This window comes from Balaenoptera borealis (assembly GCF_965194805.1).
Source record: "Balaenoptera borealis genome assembly, chromosome: 18".
NCBI classification, from domain to species: domain Eukaryota; kingdom Metazoa; phylum Chordata; class Mammalia; order Artiodactyla; family Balaenopteridae; genus Balaenoptera; species Balaenoptera borealis.
In genome coordinates, this window is record NC_138877.1 from 17834845 (window position 1) to 17854851 (window position 20007).

Genomic DNA, 20007 nt, shown 5'->3' on the forward strand with positions numbered 1-20007 from the left:
TCACTAAGAAACCAGTAGTGAAACGCATTTCAACAGTTAACCATCGGCAAATGCCAGCAAGCCTTCTCTGCACCTACCTCTGTAAAAAGAAGAGTAACAACATAAAATTTTACAAAGTCCTGAAATCAGGCCTTATCATATTTGATCTTTACTGTGACCTTCTGAGGTAGGATAAGCAACTCAAACCCTGCAACCAACCAAAAATGGAGCTGGAACTCAGGTGTCCTGACTCCAAGGCCATCGCTGCAGCCTGCGGGCGGGAGGAGCGTTTGGCTGGGTGGGCATGTGATCTCTGGGGAGGGCTTTGGAATCAGCGAGCCCTGGGTGAGTCCCCTGGCTGTATCGTCTCCTAATAGGGTAACCTGGGGCAAATTCCCCATCGGTAAACGTCGCTGGTACCTACAGCACCTACCTTGGATGGTTATCCTCAAGATGAAGTCCAGTAACGTAAACAAAGTGTCTACCACAGAGTGGGTACTCGGCAAAGCAGGCCCCTCTCTCTCAGTGGACCAGCAAAGCAGGTCCACTGAGACCACCCAGTGGACCCCTAGTTGGGCCAACGTCTCTGTTTCAAAGCTCACCAGGAAGCTGGCAGCTTATACCAGGCATGAGTGAGACTGCGCCCTGGATGCAAAGGGTCTCCCACCTGAGCTGCCTGCATCCATTTCCCAGCTCCCTTTTCTCTATTGCCTCATCAACTTATTGCTGCACCTGGAACCCAGCCCTCCCAATTTAGAGTCTGTTTCCTTCTTGCAACCTATGGTACCAACATGGGCAGCTGTTCCTCTCTTTTTCTTCTTCTTCTTCTTCTTTTTTTTTTTTTTGGCCACGCCGTGTGGCATGCAGGATCTTAGTTCCCCGACCAGGAATCGAACCCGTGCCCCCTGCAATGGAAGCGTGGAGTCTTAACCACTGGACCACCACGGAAGTCCCCTTCTCCGTTTCTTAAAGGCCTCTATCTCCTCACGGAAGATTTCCCCACTGGTTATCTCGTGCCTGGCTGAAGCCATATATTATTTGAGAAGGACAGTACTCTAGATGAATAGTTCTTTCCCGATACCTAAAACTTATTCTTTTGGAAACCAAAGCTTTGGGGGAAAAAATACCCATTTTCAATAGAAAACTCTCAGAAATGTGTAGCAATCACTTCCCTGTCTTGTGGAAGAGCACATGCTTTTCTGGGTGCCTCAGGTGGGTCACCATGGGGATGGTCACAATGAGGGTCTTGTTGCCTGTTTCTGGGTGATGGGAAGCAGGCAAAGGTCGTGGGCAGTCCAGCCCTGAGCAGCCCTTTGCCCAGAAGGCCCAGCGTGGGCGGCGGTGGCTCTGGGGCCCCCACTGAGCCTTAGCAGGTGTCCCCTCCCGCTGCCCTGTACAGCCTACCTCTGCTCTTTCCGGTCCCTTGAGCTGTCGCCCAGCAATTAGTAAACATTTCTTGGTGACGCCAAAGAGCCAAGCTTGTTAAGTCAGAAAGTTTGAGTTTATACATCATTCCAATTGAAAAACTCCCCAGAAGGCTCTACAGCTCTCCTGGGAAGCCAAGCACAGACACTTTGTGACACTTATTTCCCTGCCATCGAAGAAGTCTTCTATTTAAAAAAAAAAAACCACCAACTTTTTAATAGAATTTTCACACATACACTAAATTCGAAAGAATTATACACTGAAGCCCACATACCCTTCACCCAGCTTCAATCATTATTCCTATTTCACCAATCTCGTTTCATCTCTCTGGTTCCTCTACCCTTTTTTCTGGTTTTGCTCTTGCTGGAAAGTCTTAAAGCGAATCTCAGGTTTCCCATAATTGTACCTGTAAATATTTCAGTATGAGTCTCTAACAACATAAAGACATTTTAAAGCATAATCATAATGCCCTGATTATAGCCAGCAAAATTCAAAATTCAGAATATTACAGAGGCCCAGGACCCAGCCGTATCTCAGCTGGCCGTGGATAGCTGTGGTCTTCTTATATTAGATTTCCTAAGGTCTTTTCAGGACAATCGGAAAAACCTTTTTACTTTGACATAATTTCAAACTCACAGAAGGTTTGTAAGAATAGTACAAAGGATTGCCATAGACTCTTCATCTATATTCCCCAAATGTTAACATTTTACCATGTTGGCTCTATCCTTCTCTCTATATCTATATCTATATATATATATTTTTCCTGAATCGTTGGTATGTTAAGAAAATGATGTCTCTTTATCCCTAAAAGTTCTCTTAAGTAACTACAGTACAACTATCAAACTCAGGAAGTGAACATTGATATGGTGCTATTATCTCATCTACAGATTTCACTGAGATTTTTCCAGCTTTCCCAGTAATGACCTGTAGGACAAAAGAAAACCCTTGATCATGTCAGTTGTCACATTTCTTTGGCTTTCTGCAGTCTGGAACAGTCCCCAAGTCTTTCTTTGGGTCTTATAACATTGACATCTTTGGAAAGTTCTGGTCAGCTATTTTGTAGCATGCCCCTCAACTCAGGATTATCTGATATCTTCTCATGATTCAATTCAGGCTATGCTTTCTTGGTGGAAAGACCACAGAGTGATGTTTTTTCCTTCCCAGTTCATCGTATCAGGAGGCATCTTATGTCAATTTGTCTCATTATTGGTGTTAACTTTGATCGCTTAGTTAATATGGAATCTGCCAGGTTTCTCCACTGTAAAGTTATTATTTTTTCCCTTTGAAATTAGTATCTTGTGAGAAGATAATTTCAGACTATGTATATTATCTTGTTGTTTCTCAAACTTCTCCTTCCCTAATTTTAGTATTCATTGGTGATTCTTATCTGAATTAATAATTATGAGTGGCCTAATGGTGATTTTCTAAGTATATCATTTCTTTTACATTTATTAGTTGAATTTCTACTATAAGGAAGAATTTTCCCTATCTATCTATCTATCTATCCATCTATCTATCCATCCATCCCAGTGTGAACGCTTGACTCATTTTTTAGTAGGTTGTAATCCTTTAATTATTTTGATGCTCAAATTCTCCAAGATTTAACCAGTTAGAGCCCATCCAAGCTGGTCCTTGTGTCCTTGACATGTCCCCATCAAACTTAAATTTTTTTTAGCATCTTTATTGGAGTATAATTGCTCTACAATATTGTGTTAGTTCCTGCTATATAACAAAGTGAATCAGCTATATGTATACATATATCCCCATATCCCTTCCCTCTTGTGTCTCCCTCCCACCCTCCCTCCCCCATCATTCTTTGATCACTTCTTTACTTTCTGGTGTGACAAGATGTTATAAACTCATCATTTTCCTGCCCCAGCCCTGAAATCTGCCATTTCTCCAAGGAACCCTGAACACACACACACACACATAAACACACACACACATACACACACACACACATACACACACACACACACACACACACACACACCATCCATCTATCTGTCATCTTCCTCCCTCTCTTTCTTCCTTTCTATCCATCTATCTGAAACTGTGATGGGTTTTGTGGTCTTCTTAGGGTAGATTTCCTAATCTACACCACAGGCTTCATTCTAGTCTTCTTCTTTCTCGCATAATGAGAAAGCTGGTTCCCATCATTTACCACGTATTTACTTACAGGTTTCATCCTTGAGTGTTTAGAAAGTCATTTCAGAATTGCTGACCCATACTGCTGTGAGAAGAAAGCCTACTCGCTACAGTCAAACACTTGTTTAAATTTTGTTTTGTCTTTAGCCTAAGGAGAAAGTCTAAATACTATGTTCAAATTTTACTGGGTTATTTTTTTCTTGGGCAATTAGGTTATTCAGAACTGTTCTGTTGAAATACTGTTTTGTTAATTATGTTTCTGTTTGTATTCCATCTTAGAGTTTTCCCTACCCTTATTGATCTTATTTTCTTTAATTTAAGCGTATGAATCATTAACATGATTCTGCAAACCAGAACTCTGCAAAAAATTACACTCAGAGAAGTTCCCCACCACCTGCATACACACACACTCCACAACCATTCTAACATTTCTACCCATTCCCAGTGCCCTGTAGATAACCAGTCTCAATAGTCTATTGTGTTTATTTTTGTACAAATAAGTAGATAGATGAATATTTCCTTATGTCCCCTTATTTGCTACACAAACGATAGAATACTAAGCATGCTATAGACTCTCCTTTGCACTATCAAAAAATATGCTGAGGCATCTACGACTTGTGTTTCGTTCTCTCTTGCATTTTCTTGGCATTTCCTATATATTTCTGACCCCCTGTGACTTAGAAAACTCGTGGAATCCTAAGTTCACTGAGGGGAAACTGTATAACTACACTATTCAGGTGTTGGTTTTGAAAAGTGACCTTTGTCCTCTGCTGGGCAAGCATTCTCAACTACAAATCCTACAGGAAGCCCCAAACCCAGCACGGATGGAAAAGACCACACCCAAACCCAAGATGCTTGTTCAAGGAAGAGTCGGCCACTGAGCCAGATGTCCTTCCTATGAACAGAGCTGGGTGCCCAGAGACAAAATAACCAGTGTCTGGAGCAAGAAACTTCATGGATTTTTGTACGTTTATAGACCTAAAATCAAGCAGACAGTCTTTCTACACAAGGCTGCCACTGCCACTTTAATACAACTTTGCTGGTCTTGCAGACAGCCCAATCCACCTGAGAGAGGTCCCTGGGACGGGCAGACCTCTGGGATTGTGCTTTCCCAGCAGGTTACAGGATGCACCTGCTCAGAGCTCCAGCCTAGGGGGTGCGCAGCACAGCTGGTTTTTTTTTTTTCCCCTCAGCTTGAACAAGCTAGATTTAGCAGGAAAGGAGGGGTGGAAGGAGGAAAGAGGAAGGAACAATTCCACACGTGTCCATGTACTTTTCAGGAGTTCTCCTCCCAGGGGCTCATCAGCACTGGAAAAGACAGGAGTGGAATTTATTATTCCAGTTCCCTTGGGGGTTAGCAGGTGGCTCTTGATTGCTGTTATAGACAAACCTGCCTGCATCCAGCTAGGGATGGACCCACAAGCAGAGAACCCGGAAGAGGCAATTAACACAAGCCATATACCACATCCACCCTACCGTCCCAAGCTTTGTGTGGATTCTGAAGACCTGGCTAATACACTTTTGGGACATGTAAACAATTCATCTCTGATGAGACCTGACCAACTCAGTGGGGACTCTCTGCTCAGATTGTGGAACAATTATCTGTCCAATAGTCTGGCTATGGACAATGAGATGTAGGGAAGCTGCGGCTCAGACCATCTTAGGAAGAAAGTAGAGGCTGGAAAGTGCCCAGACCTCCTCGGATCCTTTGCCACTCCCGTAGGAATTGGTCCTGGATAGCGTAGGAATTGGAGACCTGAAAGCCACTTGTGAATTCTAGACCCAGCCAGAGCCTCATAGAACCTGCAAGGGTCCAGCCATGGATTCTGGTGATTGTGAATCTGGCAGGTCTCCCATCAGCCTGGGTATTCCAGACTTTCTCCCAGCCCTCAGGACCTATCGTGATTCACCACACCACCTATCGTGATTCACCACACCACCTATCGTGATTCACCACACCACCTATCGTGATTCACCACACCAACGTAAATAAGAGAGTGTTCTCTCGCAGAGGATGGATGTACTGTCTCCTGTATCAATAATGAAAACCTATAAGCAGCCCCTACCTTGGGGGAGACCCCTTTTCTCTCTAACTGCTGCTCCAGAGGCTGTGGGATATGGCACAAAAAGCACCACATTTAGAGTTAGAGCCTCTGCCACGCTGGGTAATTTAGGTCAATTCACATAGGTGACTCTCAGCCTCCATGGTCTCACCTGTGAAAAAGGGGACATGTTAACAAGGTGATCTGTCCTACAAGATTTTGGCAAGCACTGAGTAAAATAACATTGATTAATGACTGTTTCAGGAACTATAAAAAACATTCTTTAAAAACACTCCATGCCCCTCCATAAAGCAAATGATGGCACGCAATCTAGTCCAGCAGAGCAGATGGGGCGATAGCCCCGCTCACACCGAAAACCTACCCCCAGGGATTTATCAAGCACCCACTTTGTGTCCAGCTCAGAAAACATGTAGTGTGAGGTCGCTGCCCTTCAGAATGACCATACAGTTAGGAAGAAAAGAAAAATGCAGCACTTAGGAAGAGAGAAGTCAGTGTGATGTAGGATAGTCAGAGAAATTTCTGTGGAGGATGTAATGTAAAAACTGCCCTGAAAAGAAGACTAGAGACGTGGTTGGACCTAGAGATTGTCATACAGAGTGAAGTAAGTCAGAAAGAAAAAGACAAATATCATATATTAACGCATATATGTGGAATCTAGAAAAATGGTACAGATGAATCGGTTTGTAAGGCAGAAATAGAGACACAGATGTAGAGAACAAACATATGGACACCAAGGGGGGAAAGCGGGGGTGGTGGTGGTGGTGGGATGAATCGGGACATTGGGATTGACATGTATACACTGATATGTATAAAATAGATAATAAGAACCTGCTGTATAAAAAAAAAGAGTAAATAGCATATAAAGATCCTAAAAATAAATATTTGCATAATTGGTCTTATCATAAAAAAAAGACTAGGATGCTGACGAGATGAGAAAGAAAGGGGAAACCATTGCAAATATTTGGTATCCTCTTTTGGCTCAATTGATATAGTATGAATTTGTTAGTATTGTTTTTCAGTTGCAGTATTAATTATTTCTCAGAGGTAGCTTTTTAGTTCACTTAATGGCCATTGTGTTCAAAGATGTCTAAAGATGGCAGGAGAGATTGTCACAGGAATCTGACAGCCTTGAACCCCCTTCTGGATTCTAGAGAAATTTCTGCCATGGGAGCCATGGAAAAGACCAGGGTAGGATTGGGGGGACTCACTAATTTAACGAGCACCTACTAGATGCCAGCCTGTACGGGGCTTCTCATGGTGGCCCCGTGCCCTCGATGGTATCATTGGCATTTACTGATGAGGAAAGTGAAGCCTTAGAGAGAATTCAGAAACGTATCACAGAGCTGGGATTGGAACCCTTTGGAAGCGAATGTAGACTGTGAAAATGAGAATGAATACCTGGCCGGTGCTTTTATTTTGGATTCCACAGGTGTCTCCATGGAAGACATTCTGAAACTCTTTGGGGAATACTTCTTTAAATCCTGCAAGATGTCTGGCGATGACAGGATGTTATGGACACTGGGAGGAAATCTCACGGAGTTTACTGAAAACCTAGATGCCCTCCAGAGTTACCCGGCGCTCTCTTATCAGGTAAGCCTATCTAGGTCTGGTCTTGCTGGCCCTGAGAAGAAGCAGGTGACTCCAGCAGCTCTGGGCCATCTCACCGCCTCCCCCAAGAGGGTGCAGTTGCCAGGGGCCTGTGGAATGCTTGGTACGTGGCGTCGGTGGGCTGAGTTCTCTGGTGGAAGGAATGGAAAATGAAAACCTGTTGCTCATTTTTATAAACAGGCCGGCAAGAATCAAAGAAGGGCAAGCTGGAGGGGTCGCCTTTGTGATGGGGGAGGGCCTATTCTGATGGCGGCTGGTGGGGGGTTTGACATTAAATCCAGAAGATTGATCACAATGGGAACAAAGGCTGGGAGCCAGTCAGGTTTCAGTGGATTTGCAAAATCTCTCCTCAGGTTTCCTGGCCTGGAAGGAGCTGATAAATAACTTGTGCAGCCAGATTCATTTATTCATGTATTAGAAGGAAAGACTTGACAGGGCCAAGAGCCGGAATCGGAAACCATCCAACTCTGATTAACCCAAGAAGTGACTGCCTGAGGTGCTAAACTAATCTCCCTACTGGGATGTGTCCTTCCGGAGTTCAGTCCTTGGTTTGCTTGTTTGTAGAGATCATTGGAAATTTAAATGGCCAGACTCCCTTTTCTTTTTTAAAAAAGAAAATGCTTCATTGAAAAGGCAAAGTGGCATTTGCGCATATCATAATAATAGTTTATTATTTTATATAAAAGTTAATATTTGTTTCTAGGGCCCTTCAGAGTTTGCTAAGCTCTTTCTTCACCGTTTCTATATTGAATGCTCATAACTACGCTTGATGGGTAGTCATGAGGAGAAAGTGGGATTGTGAATGTGAAAGTGCCTCATGAACCACAATGTATCCTCATAGTTGTTAAATGGGAAAACAGTTATTTCCTCCAATTTTCAAGTAAGGAATAAGAGGCTTGGAGACTTAATTGACTTCAAGTAGGATGAGTAGTCGGATCTGTCCTGTTGTTATCATGTGAACTACTCAGGAAGAGGGAGTGAAGAGAGCCCTGGCTGTGGGGTCACATGAGCCTATGATGCTGTCTGACCAGCTCTGCAACTTCCTAGCTGTTTGATCTTGGGCAAGTTACTTGCCCTCTCTGGTCTTCAATTTTTTTCACTTATTTGTTTAATAAATATGTATTGAGTGCCTACTATGTGCCAAGTACTTTTTAGGCATTGGACACAGGACACACAGAGAGACAAAAAGGAATGAATAGGAAAAAAAAATTTACTCCATAGTGATGTGTGGATTATAGGAGATAACATGTAGAAATCTCTAGCATTGTAATCAGTCCAGATAAGGCATTCCATGTTTAATAACTTCCTTCCTTTATGTTTTCTTCCTCTCTTTTCTGTATGGCCAGTTTTAAAATTACAATAATTCATATGGCAACTTCCTTTTAAATTTCTTTGCTAAATCACTACAATTACTATGGAAAGAAATACAATTAAGGCCCTTAAGTAATCTTCCATAGTATTTTAAATATCACATCTTTCATTTGAAAATTGGGCTAATATTTTAAGTCACAGTTCTGGAGAAGATATTAATATTTTTTAATTCATTAAATAAAAATATTATGGAATCTCTTTTATGTTCCAGATATTGTTCTCACGATATTATTGTCATTCTTAGGAATAAGATGAAAGGAACCGAGGTTCTGAAGTCCCAAGTCCATTGTTTTTATGCCTACTCCTGCTACCCTTCCTCTGTTAGTCATTCCTTCATATGCTAAAACCAGTGTTAGAGAAGCAATAGACTAGAACTTCTCTGGGGTCAGTAAGGACATTTTGCACATAATGAGATAAATAAAATACATAAATATACTATATATATATATATATATATATATATATATATATATATATATACATACATACACACATACACACACACACACAAGCTGAAATAAAATACGTGCAATGATATCTGGTTGTTGTATAGTACTTTCTACTGGACAAAAGGTTATAGATTATCTCTTTAGGCAAAAATACAGTAAGATAAACCTGACTTTTTCTTTATGTCTGTCTCTAGTAATTTGGCAGTACCTTAAGGCTTACATTTCTGGTTTTAACTGTGCCTTTAATCTTGTTATTTTTTAGCTACCTTTCATTTGAGGGCCAATTATGAGACAGATATTGGGCTAACTCATGTATAAACATTGAATTATCCTCTTACCCCTAAGATTAGGTACTCTTATTCTTCCCATTATACAGATGAAAAAACTGAGGTCCAGAAAGGTTAAGTAACTGTCCCAAATTGCCCAGGTTGTGGTGGCTGAGCCAGGACCCAACCCCAAGTGCGTCTGTCTCCAAAGACCATGCTTTGGTCGACTTCTCATTATGTTCCCATTGCCCTAGTTCTCCACTTTTATAAAACCCTATTTCAATTTTTAAAAATAAAAGTATAATATTATTTAGAGAGTTGGAGACATTGACCAGAAGGATTAAAAGCACAAACTTTGAGAAGTATGTCTAGGAAGTGGCCTAGGCTAGGGTGAGAAGTGAGGGTGGAAATGGTAGCAAAAGCTTGTGGATTTTAATTTCAGCCCTTTTGTACTCTGTTATTATTATTTTTTTGCTATGTGGGGTTTGGATATAATTTTTTGAAATAACTTAATTTTCTGTTTCATCATATGCTTTTTATATGTGCTGCCTCAAATATTCTTTAGATTCAGTCAAAATGTAAACACACAAATACATACTTTCTCTTTGTATATGCTTTTGGAAAGATAAATACTTGGCAAAAATCCCTTCATTTTAACTAGCACCCCCTCCCCGCCTCCTCCCTACTCCCCCTCCAGCCCCCACTACCACCACCACTTTGGAAGAGAACAAAAATCTCAGAAGGAACACACTTCCTTAATCTCTTCTGTCACTCAGACCAAAAGCTGTGAGCCGGGGTACTGAGCTGCTTACTAATCAAATGGGAGAGAAAATTGTTTCTCTCAGGGATTCCCCCAGGCAAAGTCTTTATCCTTATGTCCTGACATAATCTACCATGAGATGGTACACACTTGATGTCAACATTTATTCCTGGAGAAAGATGATCTCTTCTGATGTATCCTTGATTTTCCAGACATGCAACTTTGCACCACAGATGGCATTATCCTTCCAGAACAAGAGATGAACTTTTCTCCACTTGCCAATTCTTCTGAGCCCCTGATCTTTCAGAGTAAAGATGCTCATGGTCACTTGGTCACAGGCCAAGAATGGCAGCCATCCACTCCTTGGAGTGTAGGTAGAAGCAGCATGGCATGGCAGAAAGGTTTCATTTGGGTGTCAAGATGTTGTTCTATCATGAATTTGGCCTTAACTTCCCTGAGGTTCAGTTTCCTCCTCTTTACAATGGAGCTAATGCTTGCCATATAGAGTCGGTTATGTGCTTAGGTATAATATAAAATTCCTGACTTTTAGGGGCCGAAACCATGGCAGATTTTATTTTTATGTGATTGGAGGGGGTTTGGGGATACAGTTCTGCATGATGTAATGAGTAAGTTTCACAAAGCCTCAGAAGCATAATTTAGAGAAATTGTATCCACTGGGAAAAATGTGCTGTGTCTTTTAATTAGGAGATGAATGCACCATCATTTTGTGTGGAGAGAGGAGCAGATGGGAAGATGCTTCTCCATTACTACTCTGATAGAAGTGGTCTGTGCCACATTGTACCAGGTAGGTGGGTGGCTTAACCAGACCCAGAGCTCTGAGGTCTCCAGAGTAAGGAAGTCTTTCCCTATAAATTCCCTAGGATGAGTAATAGCTGGCTGTGGGTAGGAGGTTAAAGTTCCATCTCTTGTGCAGTCTGACTCTTTGCTATCTTGACCATAACTCCCAAAGTTGAGCCTTAAAATAAGTTTCCAAGTACCAAAAGAAGGAATGATTTTCATTTTTATTTCAGCATTTTCAATATGTGAGTTTTTACATAGTTGTGATAATTCTGCATATTATTTTGTATCTTTTTTTTGTATTCAGCATTATAGAAAAGGGATCCTTTTATGTTTTCACATGGTCTTTAAAACCACCGTCTTCAATGGCTGAATCATATTTCATGTAGTAATTAACTAGTCCCGTATGGTTGAACTTTTAGTTGATACTACTACTCTTTTGCTATTGCAAACAGTGCTGTGATGAACATCTTCATGCATGCTTTCCCCATGTTTTATATTAGAACCCTGGGATAGATCCCTAGAGGAACACTTTTAAAAACATGATCCTTAATGCTTTTACAATTGAATTTTGCTTACATTTTCTCCAGAGTTTGTTTAATGAGTTGACTGCCTTTCTGGAAAAAAACAAATGAATAGATGTCAAACTAGAAATACAAACAGATGGAGAGATATACCATGTTCTTGGATTGGAAGAATCAACATTGTGAAAATGACTATACTACCCAAAGCAGTCTATAGATTCAATGCAATCCCTATCAAACTACCAATGGCATTTTTCACAGAACTAGAACAAAAAATTTCACAATTTGTATGGAAACACAAAAGACCCCGAATAGCCGAAGCAATCTTGAGAAAGAAAAACAGAGCTGGAGGAATCAGGCTCCCTGACTTCAGACTATACTACAAAGCTACAATAATCAAAACAGTATGGTACTGGCACAAGAACAGAAATATAGATCAATGGAACAGGATAGATAGCCCAGAGATAAACCCACACACATATGGTCACCTTATCTTTGATAAAGGAGGCAAGAATATACAATGGAGAAAAGACAGCCTCTTCAATAAGTGGTGCTGGGAAAACTGGACAGCTACATGTAAAAGAATGAAATTAGAACACTCCCGAACACCATACACAAAAATAAACTCAAAATGGATTAAAGACCTAAACGGAAAGCCAGACACTATAAAACTCTTAGAGGAAAACATAGGCAGAACACTCTATGACATAAATCACAGCAAGATCCTTTTTGACCCATGTCCTAGAGAAATGGAAATAAAACCAAATATAAACAAATGGAACCTAATGAAACTTAAAAGCTTTTGCACAGCAAAGGAAACCATAAACAAGACAAAAAGACAACCCTCAGAATGGGAGAAAATATTTGCAAATGAAGCAACTGACAAAGGATTAATCTCCAAAATATACAAGCAGCTCATGCAGCTCAATGTCAAAAAAACAAACAACCCAATCCAAAAATGGGCAGAAGACCTAAATAAACATTTCTCCAAAGAAGGTATACAGATTGCCAACAAAAACATGGAAGGATGCTCAACATCACTAATCATTAGAGAAATGCAAATCAAAACTACAATGAGGTATCACCTCACACCGGTCACAATGGCCATCATCAAAAAATCTAAAACAATAAATGCTGGAGAGGGTGTGGAGGAAAGAGAACCCTCTTGCACCGTTGGTGGGAATGTAAATTGATACAGCCACTATGGAGAACAGTATGGAGGTTCCTTAAAAAACTAAAACTAGAACTACCATATGACCCAGCAATCCCACTACTGGGATATATCCTGAGAAAACATAATTAAAAAGAGGCATGTACTGCAATGTTCATTGCAGCACTATTTACAATAGCCAGGACATGGAGGCAACCTAAGTGTCCATTGACAGATGAATGGATAAAGAAGATGTGGCACATATATACAATGGAATATTACTCAGCCATAAAAGGAAACGAAATTGAGTTATCTGTAGTGAGGTGGATGGACCTAGAGTCTGTCATACAGAGTGAAGTAAGTCAGAAAGAGAGAAACAAATACCGTATGCTAACACATATATATGGAATCTAAAAAGAAAAAAAAAGATTCTAAAGAACCTAGGGGCAGGACAGGAATAAAGACACAGATGTAGAGAATGGACTTGAGGACACAGGGAGGGAGAAGGGTAAGCTGGGACAAAGTGAGAGAGTGGTGTTGACGTATATACACTACCAAATGTAAAATAGATAGCTAGTGGGAAGCAGCCACATAGCACAGGGAGACTAGCTCGGGGCTTTGTGACCACCTAGAGGGTTGGGATAGGCAGGGTGGGAGGGAGACACAAGAGGGAGGGGATATGGGGATATATGTATACGTATAGCTGGTTCACTTTGTTATACAGTAGAAACTAACACAGCATTGTAAAGCAATTATACTCCAATAAAGATGTTAAAAAAAAAAAAGAAATCAGAGTAGCAGGGATATATTTAGTATCCAGTGTGTAAATCTCTGCTTTTAAGTTATTGTTTTTTAATTTATTAATCTGTCATATGCTGCCTGCCTTGATGCAGGGCCTGGGCTTGGTGAATTCTGGAATATTTTTCAAAAGTTGTATAACCTGATTATTTAAAAATTTTTGCTGACACAACTGCCTTCTGCCATCCCTTACCAATAGGTATCCTTCTGCTGCAGGTATCATTGAGGCTGTGGCCAAAGACTTGTTTGACATTGACGTGACCGTGGATATCCTTGACGTGAATCAAGAGGAGAGGACAGGGAAGAAGGAGCATGTTGTGTTTCTGATCGTGCAGAAGTCGCACAGACAGACGAGCAGGGCAAAGCCAAAGGGATCACAAGACACTCAGGACAGCCAGAGAGACCAAGAGGTACAGTGTGCTGTGTCTTCAGAAAGCACAGTTCCTCCTGGTGGAGTGACTAGTCTTGGAACAATCTACGCAAAGAACTGGACCTTCTAATTGTGGATTTAGGGCAGGGTTTCTCAGTGTCAGCACTGTTGACATTCTGGACCAGATCATCTTTGTTATGAGGGACTGTCCTGTGCATGTTTAGCAGCACCCCTAGCCCACTCACTAGATGCTAGCAGCGCCCAGCTCTCCCCCTCCATCCCAGGTTGTGGCAATCAAAAATGTCTCCAGACATTGCCAAGTATCCCCGGGGTAGGGGTAGCGGACAAAGTCACTCTTGGTTGAGAACCACTGGAATAAGTTCCTTTGGATAAAAAATTGGGAGGCTCTCTGGGATGGACCTTAGCCTGAAACATTTTTACCTGTAAAAAAAAAAAAAAAAGCAATGTAAAGTCCTTGAGATTTGGATCTGGTGGCTTATTTTGCAATTCTCATGGTGTAAATTGACTTTTCAAGTCCTGAATGCCCACTTGTGCAGCTGGGGCCATTTGGGGTCTGGAGTCAACTCATGAGCCTGTGGTTGGTTGCCTCGATTGCAGTTTGTGGTGTGACTGTTATCTGTTGAGGTACCACATCTATTAGGTACATGACTCTCTGTGTCCACAGAGCTCATACGAATATGCAGAGAAGTCTGTGATTCCTGGAGCACACAATGTTTATATCTCAGAGTATTCAAAGCTCACCTCAGAGTCTTTTCACTACAGAATCTTCAACCACAGGAAGAGAAGTTTCTGTGTGATTTTCCTGCCAGCCTCACCTTGAGATTTTGTAAAAAGTTCTTGCTGCCTTTGGTGGAGAAACAGCATGAGGATTAATTGGATAACAATTTTGGGGCTTATGAAGTCTTGCTAAAGTTGACCTTGTGTGGCCTCACTGTTCCTCTGGCCCCATCACAGAGGAACAGTGTATCCTCGTGCATCTCCTGTCACATGACCAGACCTGTATGTTTCTCTCCCTGCCATTTGCAGGCCCTGGAGGCAGCTTTCTTTAGGATGAAAGAGAAATATTTGAGTGTCTCTGTCCTGTGAAAAAGTCCAGCTGGGAAGTTGTGAGAAGCATAGTCATGTTTGGAAAAGGTAAGTGGGCTCTTCTCCCAACCTTGGCTCTCAGAGCAGAATGATTGCTTTGTGCACACAAATGGGCAGAGTCCTCTATAATGAGGATGTCACTGATTTCTTCAGAGCTTGGACTTGGCAGGCATGGTTTTTAACTTTAAAACATCAGACTCTAACTTGTCTTCCTTTGCCCCTTTTATTTGTGTTGGGGGTCACTTGGAGGCGCAGTTTCTCCTTGTAATCAGGGGAAGCCGCTGGAGAGGGGATTGGAATCAACCCCTTTTGGTGACTGTGTTGAAGAGAAGGAGGATGAGTGCTGACATATTATCAAGAGCACTGAGTTTTCCACAGCTACTCAGGCCTTCAGAACTGGGATGTATTTCTGGCCCGGAAGCCTGTAGATAAGAATCATGGTGTCCAAGAGTGCGAAGGACCCTGGATCGAGAACCAGGAGAGTAGATTTCTGGCTCTGTCCCTGGGGAACCTAAGTCCTTCATCTTCCACCTGCAAAATGAAGGTATTAGGTTCTCAAAAGTGTCCCTGTTGGCGCTGAGATGGTCTCCTGATCAGCGCCTAAGATCCGAGTCAGAACAGGGGCTCCGGCCCACTGGGAGAAGGGAGTTGGAGACTCCTGGTCATGCCCCATGGGTCGTGATGACATGCGTCTGGGAGAAGGTCTGCAGGGCTCAAAGAACTGAATTTTGAGTCCCTCAAGCCATGGCAAGCGAGTCAAACATGCAATTGACATGCTTTGTCTAGGAGATTTTCATATCAAAAAGGCTCCATTTCGAATCTCTACCCCCTGCCAAATAGGGCTGTTGGTTAAATTTTCATGTGCCACCCAAAACTGTCAGTCTCCAAAGCTCCATGGCAAATGTCCCTGACACCGGCCGGGCGTGCGCGCTGTGCTCTGCGAGCTCATTGTCTGGCTGTCAGCTTTTCAATGCCGGCCCTGTTTTCATGGCGAGACACACTCAATTGGCCCAGGAACTCTTCAGCGGCGGGCAGAAACTTGGCAGGGGGCAGGAGGGCTTCTCAACCTGGTAGCAAGTTTTCTGTTTGTTTTAATTGGGAAGCAGAATTGCCGTGGCCATCTGGAAACGCGGAGGGAGCTTGTGCTGAGCAGCGGGGACTGTGCTTTGCCCGGGAAACATTTGAGATACTCTCTTGGGTTGGTGGCCTGAGTTGCCTGTGAACGGGATTCTGTTTCTCCATCCAGGGCATCTCAGGGACACCTTTGAACCAATTTATCCCGAGTGGCTCTGGATTGAAGAGAAGACATTCTGCAATGCTTTCCCCTTCCATGTGGTATTTGATGAATCAGTAAGAGGCCCTTTCCCTCCTGAACTGGGGATAGGCTGGGGAGAGGAGTAAGTCACATAGTCTTTTTTTTTTTTTTTTTTTTTATTTATTTATTTATTTATTTATTTATGTCTGCATTGGGTCTTCGTTGCTGTGTGCGGGCTTCTCATTGCGGTGGCTTCTCTTGTTGTGGAGCACGGGCTCTAGGCGCACGGGCTTCAGTAACTGTGGCTCGAAGGCCTTAGAGCGCAGGCTCAGTAGTTGTGGCGCACGGGTTTAGTTGCTCCGCGGCATGTGGGATCTTCCCGGACCAGGGCACGAATCTGTGTCTCCTGCATTGGCAGGTGGATTCTTAACCACTGCGCCACCAGTCATATAGTCTTTTACGGCTGGGGGGGACTTTCAAGTCCCTGAGGAGTACCTAGGGTTTGGGAGGCTAGGATTTAGCTTGGCAGGACCACTGCTTTCCTTTTCATTGTAGCAGCCTCCAGAAACCAGAATGCAGCATCTTCTTGATTGGCATGGAAGGGAGCAGTGCCCAGGGGCTTGAACTAGTGAGTGCAAGAGCAAGTTTGCCATTAAAGAAAAAGGAAATGACACTGAAATCACTATACCAAGAGACAAAAGAACACAGTAACAAAGGCAGGGTGGGATTCTACATGTGACCACTCCCCATCCTTGTGGCTACCATGGATGGCTCAATTCCACCAAGCTTCTCTTTCTGCATCTTGAACGTAGAGGATTGGCCTGTGCCCACTCAAGCCACTGTTCTGTGGGAGGTGTGACGGATGGTGACCATTTAAGTGTGGTCATTATCAATTTCCTTGGATAAAATTGATTGATAAAGTTGAATCGATTATGAACTCCTTCAAAGGGCAATTAGGCAACATAAATTGGTCCAAAAATTATCAGTTAAAATGCCTGCAGCCATTTTGATTTCCTCTGATATTTATGTGAATGCACAGACATGTCAAATCATCACCTACCAGTGGATGCTGGACACAGATTCTCTAATGTTTACTCACTTGAGGGTCATCTCTGATTGCAGAGAATTTATGATCTAACTAAGGAAATCAAACACCCCTTTATGAAACAGCCAGGGAATTATAAAGCTATGTACTGTGGCTTTTCCCCAATGCCATGAGGATATTATTATTATTATTACTATTAACATTTAAAATTCTGATCTACTTAAACACTCCCTTTCTTTTTAACTTTTGGGCATAGAAACCAAAAATTTACTGACACTTATTCCAGAAGACTAGGTTGATTTCTGCAACCTGACAGAGTGAAGTTAATTTAAATATTTCTGGATAGCCTGGGCTGGCATTGGACTTTTTATGTAAAGGATGCTCATTTTGTTTTTTCCTTCTGTGTGTTCCCTGGAGATGGCAGTGAAAGTTGTCTCCCCACCTCCATGATGGGTTCCTTCACCCAGACCTGGGCATCAGATCCAAGCTACAGTTTTTTCTAGTTTCTTTATTAGTTAATTCCAAAGAAAGAAAGAGACAGAGACAGACACAGAGACAAAGACAGAGAGGACTGAAGCAAGGGAAGAAATATTATCCCCATTGAGAGCTTTAACCTCTGTTTCTTGTTAGTCAGAGAAATGCTGTGCTTTCAGGCACTCTCATGCGATTATTCTTTGCTCTTTCAGAGATTAGCTGCAGATTTGCTTTTTAAAATAATATTTATTGCTTCCATGGTATTTATTCCATTACTGGCCCTTTTCCCCCTAGCAAGTCACAAATCGTGGGCGGATGCTATTTCTAGGGGAAAGTTTACGTGCAGGTTGCTGTCTCTTCCGTAGTCTCATGTGTGTTCTCTGTGGATAGCTGCGGGTCAAACAAGCTGGAGTGAACATTCAGAAGTATGTCCCAGGACTCCAAACCCAGATGATTCGATTAGATGAGTACTTCTCCATCGTCCATCCCCAGGTTACCTTCAATCTTTTCAGCATCTGCAAATTTATCAACAATTTGTCCTGAAGACGCAAAGGGAGATGATGCCTGCAAAGCCTGATGCCTGAGAAGTCAGCCCGCCCTCAAACTCCGAGGTAGTAACTCCTTCCTCCCGGTTGCTTTCTGCTCTGGGAGACTGGACAAAAAGGGAAGAAGCAGTTTTCTAATTGCCTCAAAAAAGTTGGATAAAAATTGGGGGACTACATTGAGAGCAGTATATTTTTTTCCCATTTGGCTTAATCTATAGTTAACAATATATTTTATTTCTTCAACCATGTCTAGTTTAGACATGAACTCTAATTATATTTATATATAATTATAAAATCCTGGTCTCTGTTACCAAAAGTTTTAGAATGCACTCAGTATTATTTGTACTCTTGAAATGGTCTGTCCTTTATACAGCAACGTGATCATCTGACCTACTGTTAATAGGGCACATGTTTTGTTTTTGGTTTTGTTTCAGTTGTGGTAAACTTTACATAACATAAAGTTTACCATTTTAACCATTTTTGAGTGTACAGTTCAGTAGTGGTAAGTACCTTCACAGTGTTGTGTAATCATCACCACCATCCATCTCCAGAACTTTATCATCTTGCAAAATTGAAACTCCATTAAATACCGATTCCTTGTTTTCCCCTCCCCCTGCCCCTGGCAACTACCACTCTACTTTCTGTCTCTATGAATTTGACTAATTTATGTACCTCATATAAGTGGAATCATACAGTATTTGTCCTTTTGTGACTGTCTTTTTTTCACTTAGCATGATGTCTTCAAGGTTCATCCTTGTTGTAGCATATGTCAGAATTTTCTTCCTTTTTAAGGCTGAATTATTATTATATTATTCCCGCATGTATAGACTACATTTCACTTAACAGTTCATCTGTCAGTGGATAGTTGGGTTGCTTCCACTTTCTGAATAGTGAATAATGCTGCTATGGACATGGGTGTATAAATGTTTTGAGTCTCTACTTTCAGTTCCTTTTAGTGTATATCCAAAAGTGGAATTGCTGGTTCATTAGGTAATTCTATTTTTAATTTATTGAGGAACTGCCATACTGTTTTCCATAGCTGCTGCCCCATTTTATATTCCCATTAATAGTTCACAAAAGTTCCAATTTCTCCACATCCTCATGGACACTTGTTATCCTCTGTTATTGTTTTTTGGTTTTTTTTGATAATAGGTATTCTAATGGGTATGAAGTGGTTTCTCACTGTGGTTTTTTTTTTTTTTTTAAACTTTGTTCTCATAGAAATTTTTTTTTTAATTAATTAATTTATTTATTTTTGGCTGCGTTGGGTCTTCGTTTCTGTGCGAGGGCTTTCTCCAGTTGCGGAGAGCGGGGGCCACTCTTCATCGTGGTGCGCGGGCCTCTCACTGTCGCGGCCTCTCCCGTTGCGGAGCACAGGCTCCAGACGCGCAGGCTCAGTAGTTGTGGCTCACGGGCCCAGTTGCTCCGCGGCATGTGGGATCTTCCCAGACCAGGGCTCGAACCCGTGTCCCCTGCATTGGCAGGCAGACTCTCAACCACTGCGCCACCAGGGAAGCCCCTCACTGTGGTTTTAATTTGCATTTCCCTAATGATGTGATGCTGAGCATTTTTCATGTGCTTATTGGCCATTTGTATATCTTCTTTGGAGAAATGTCTATTCAAGTTATTTGCCCATTTTTAAATCAGGTTGTTTGGTGTTTTAGTGTTGTGTTATAGGAATTCTTCCGATATTCTGGATATTAACACCTTATGATTTGCAAATATTTTCTCCCACCCCGTGGGTTGCCTTTTCACTCTGTTGATTGTGTCGTTTGATGCACAGAAGCTTTTAATTTTGATGTTGTCCAATTTACCTATTTTTCCTTTTGTTGCCTGTGGTTTTGGTGTCACACCCCAGAAATCACTGCCAAA

At 42.0% G+C, this 20007-nt stretch overlaps 1 protein-coding gene and 1 long non-coding RNA gene across 2 annotated transcripts in view; one reads left to right on the forward strand and one right to left on the reverse strand.

Annotated features, from left to right (window-relative positions):
- The window catches only part of LOC309615800 (guanylate cyclase soluble subunit beta-2-like), a 92296-nt gene that overhangs the window by 27461 nt on the left and 44828 nt on the right, over positions 1 to 20007 (forward strand). The window contains 7 exon segments of the mRNA XM_082365776.1: positions 7045 to 7205; positions 10775 to 10874; positions 13556 to 13822; positions 16003 to 16166; positions 17981 to 18119; positions 18122 to 18169; positions 18172 to 18320. Of these exon segments, the coding sequence (XP_082221902.1) occupies positions 7045 to 7205; positions 10775 to 10874; positions 13556 to 13822; positions 16003 to 16166; positions 17981 to 18119; positions 18122 to 18169; positions 18172 to 18320 (1028 nt within the window).
- Positions 8683 to 10765, reverse strand: LOC309615768. Its single transcript, XR_014237064.1, has 2 exons — positions 9080 to 10765; positions 8683 to 9029 (listed from the first exon to the last, which is right to left on the reverse strand). It is a non-coding gene; the product is annotated as an uncharacterized lncRNA (long non-coding RNA).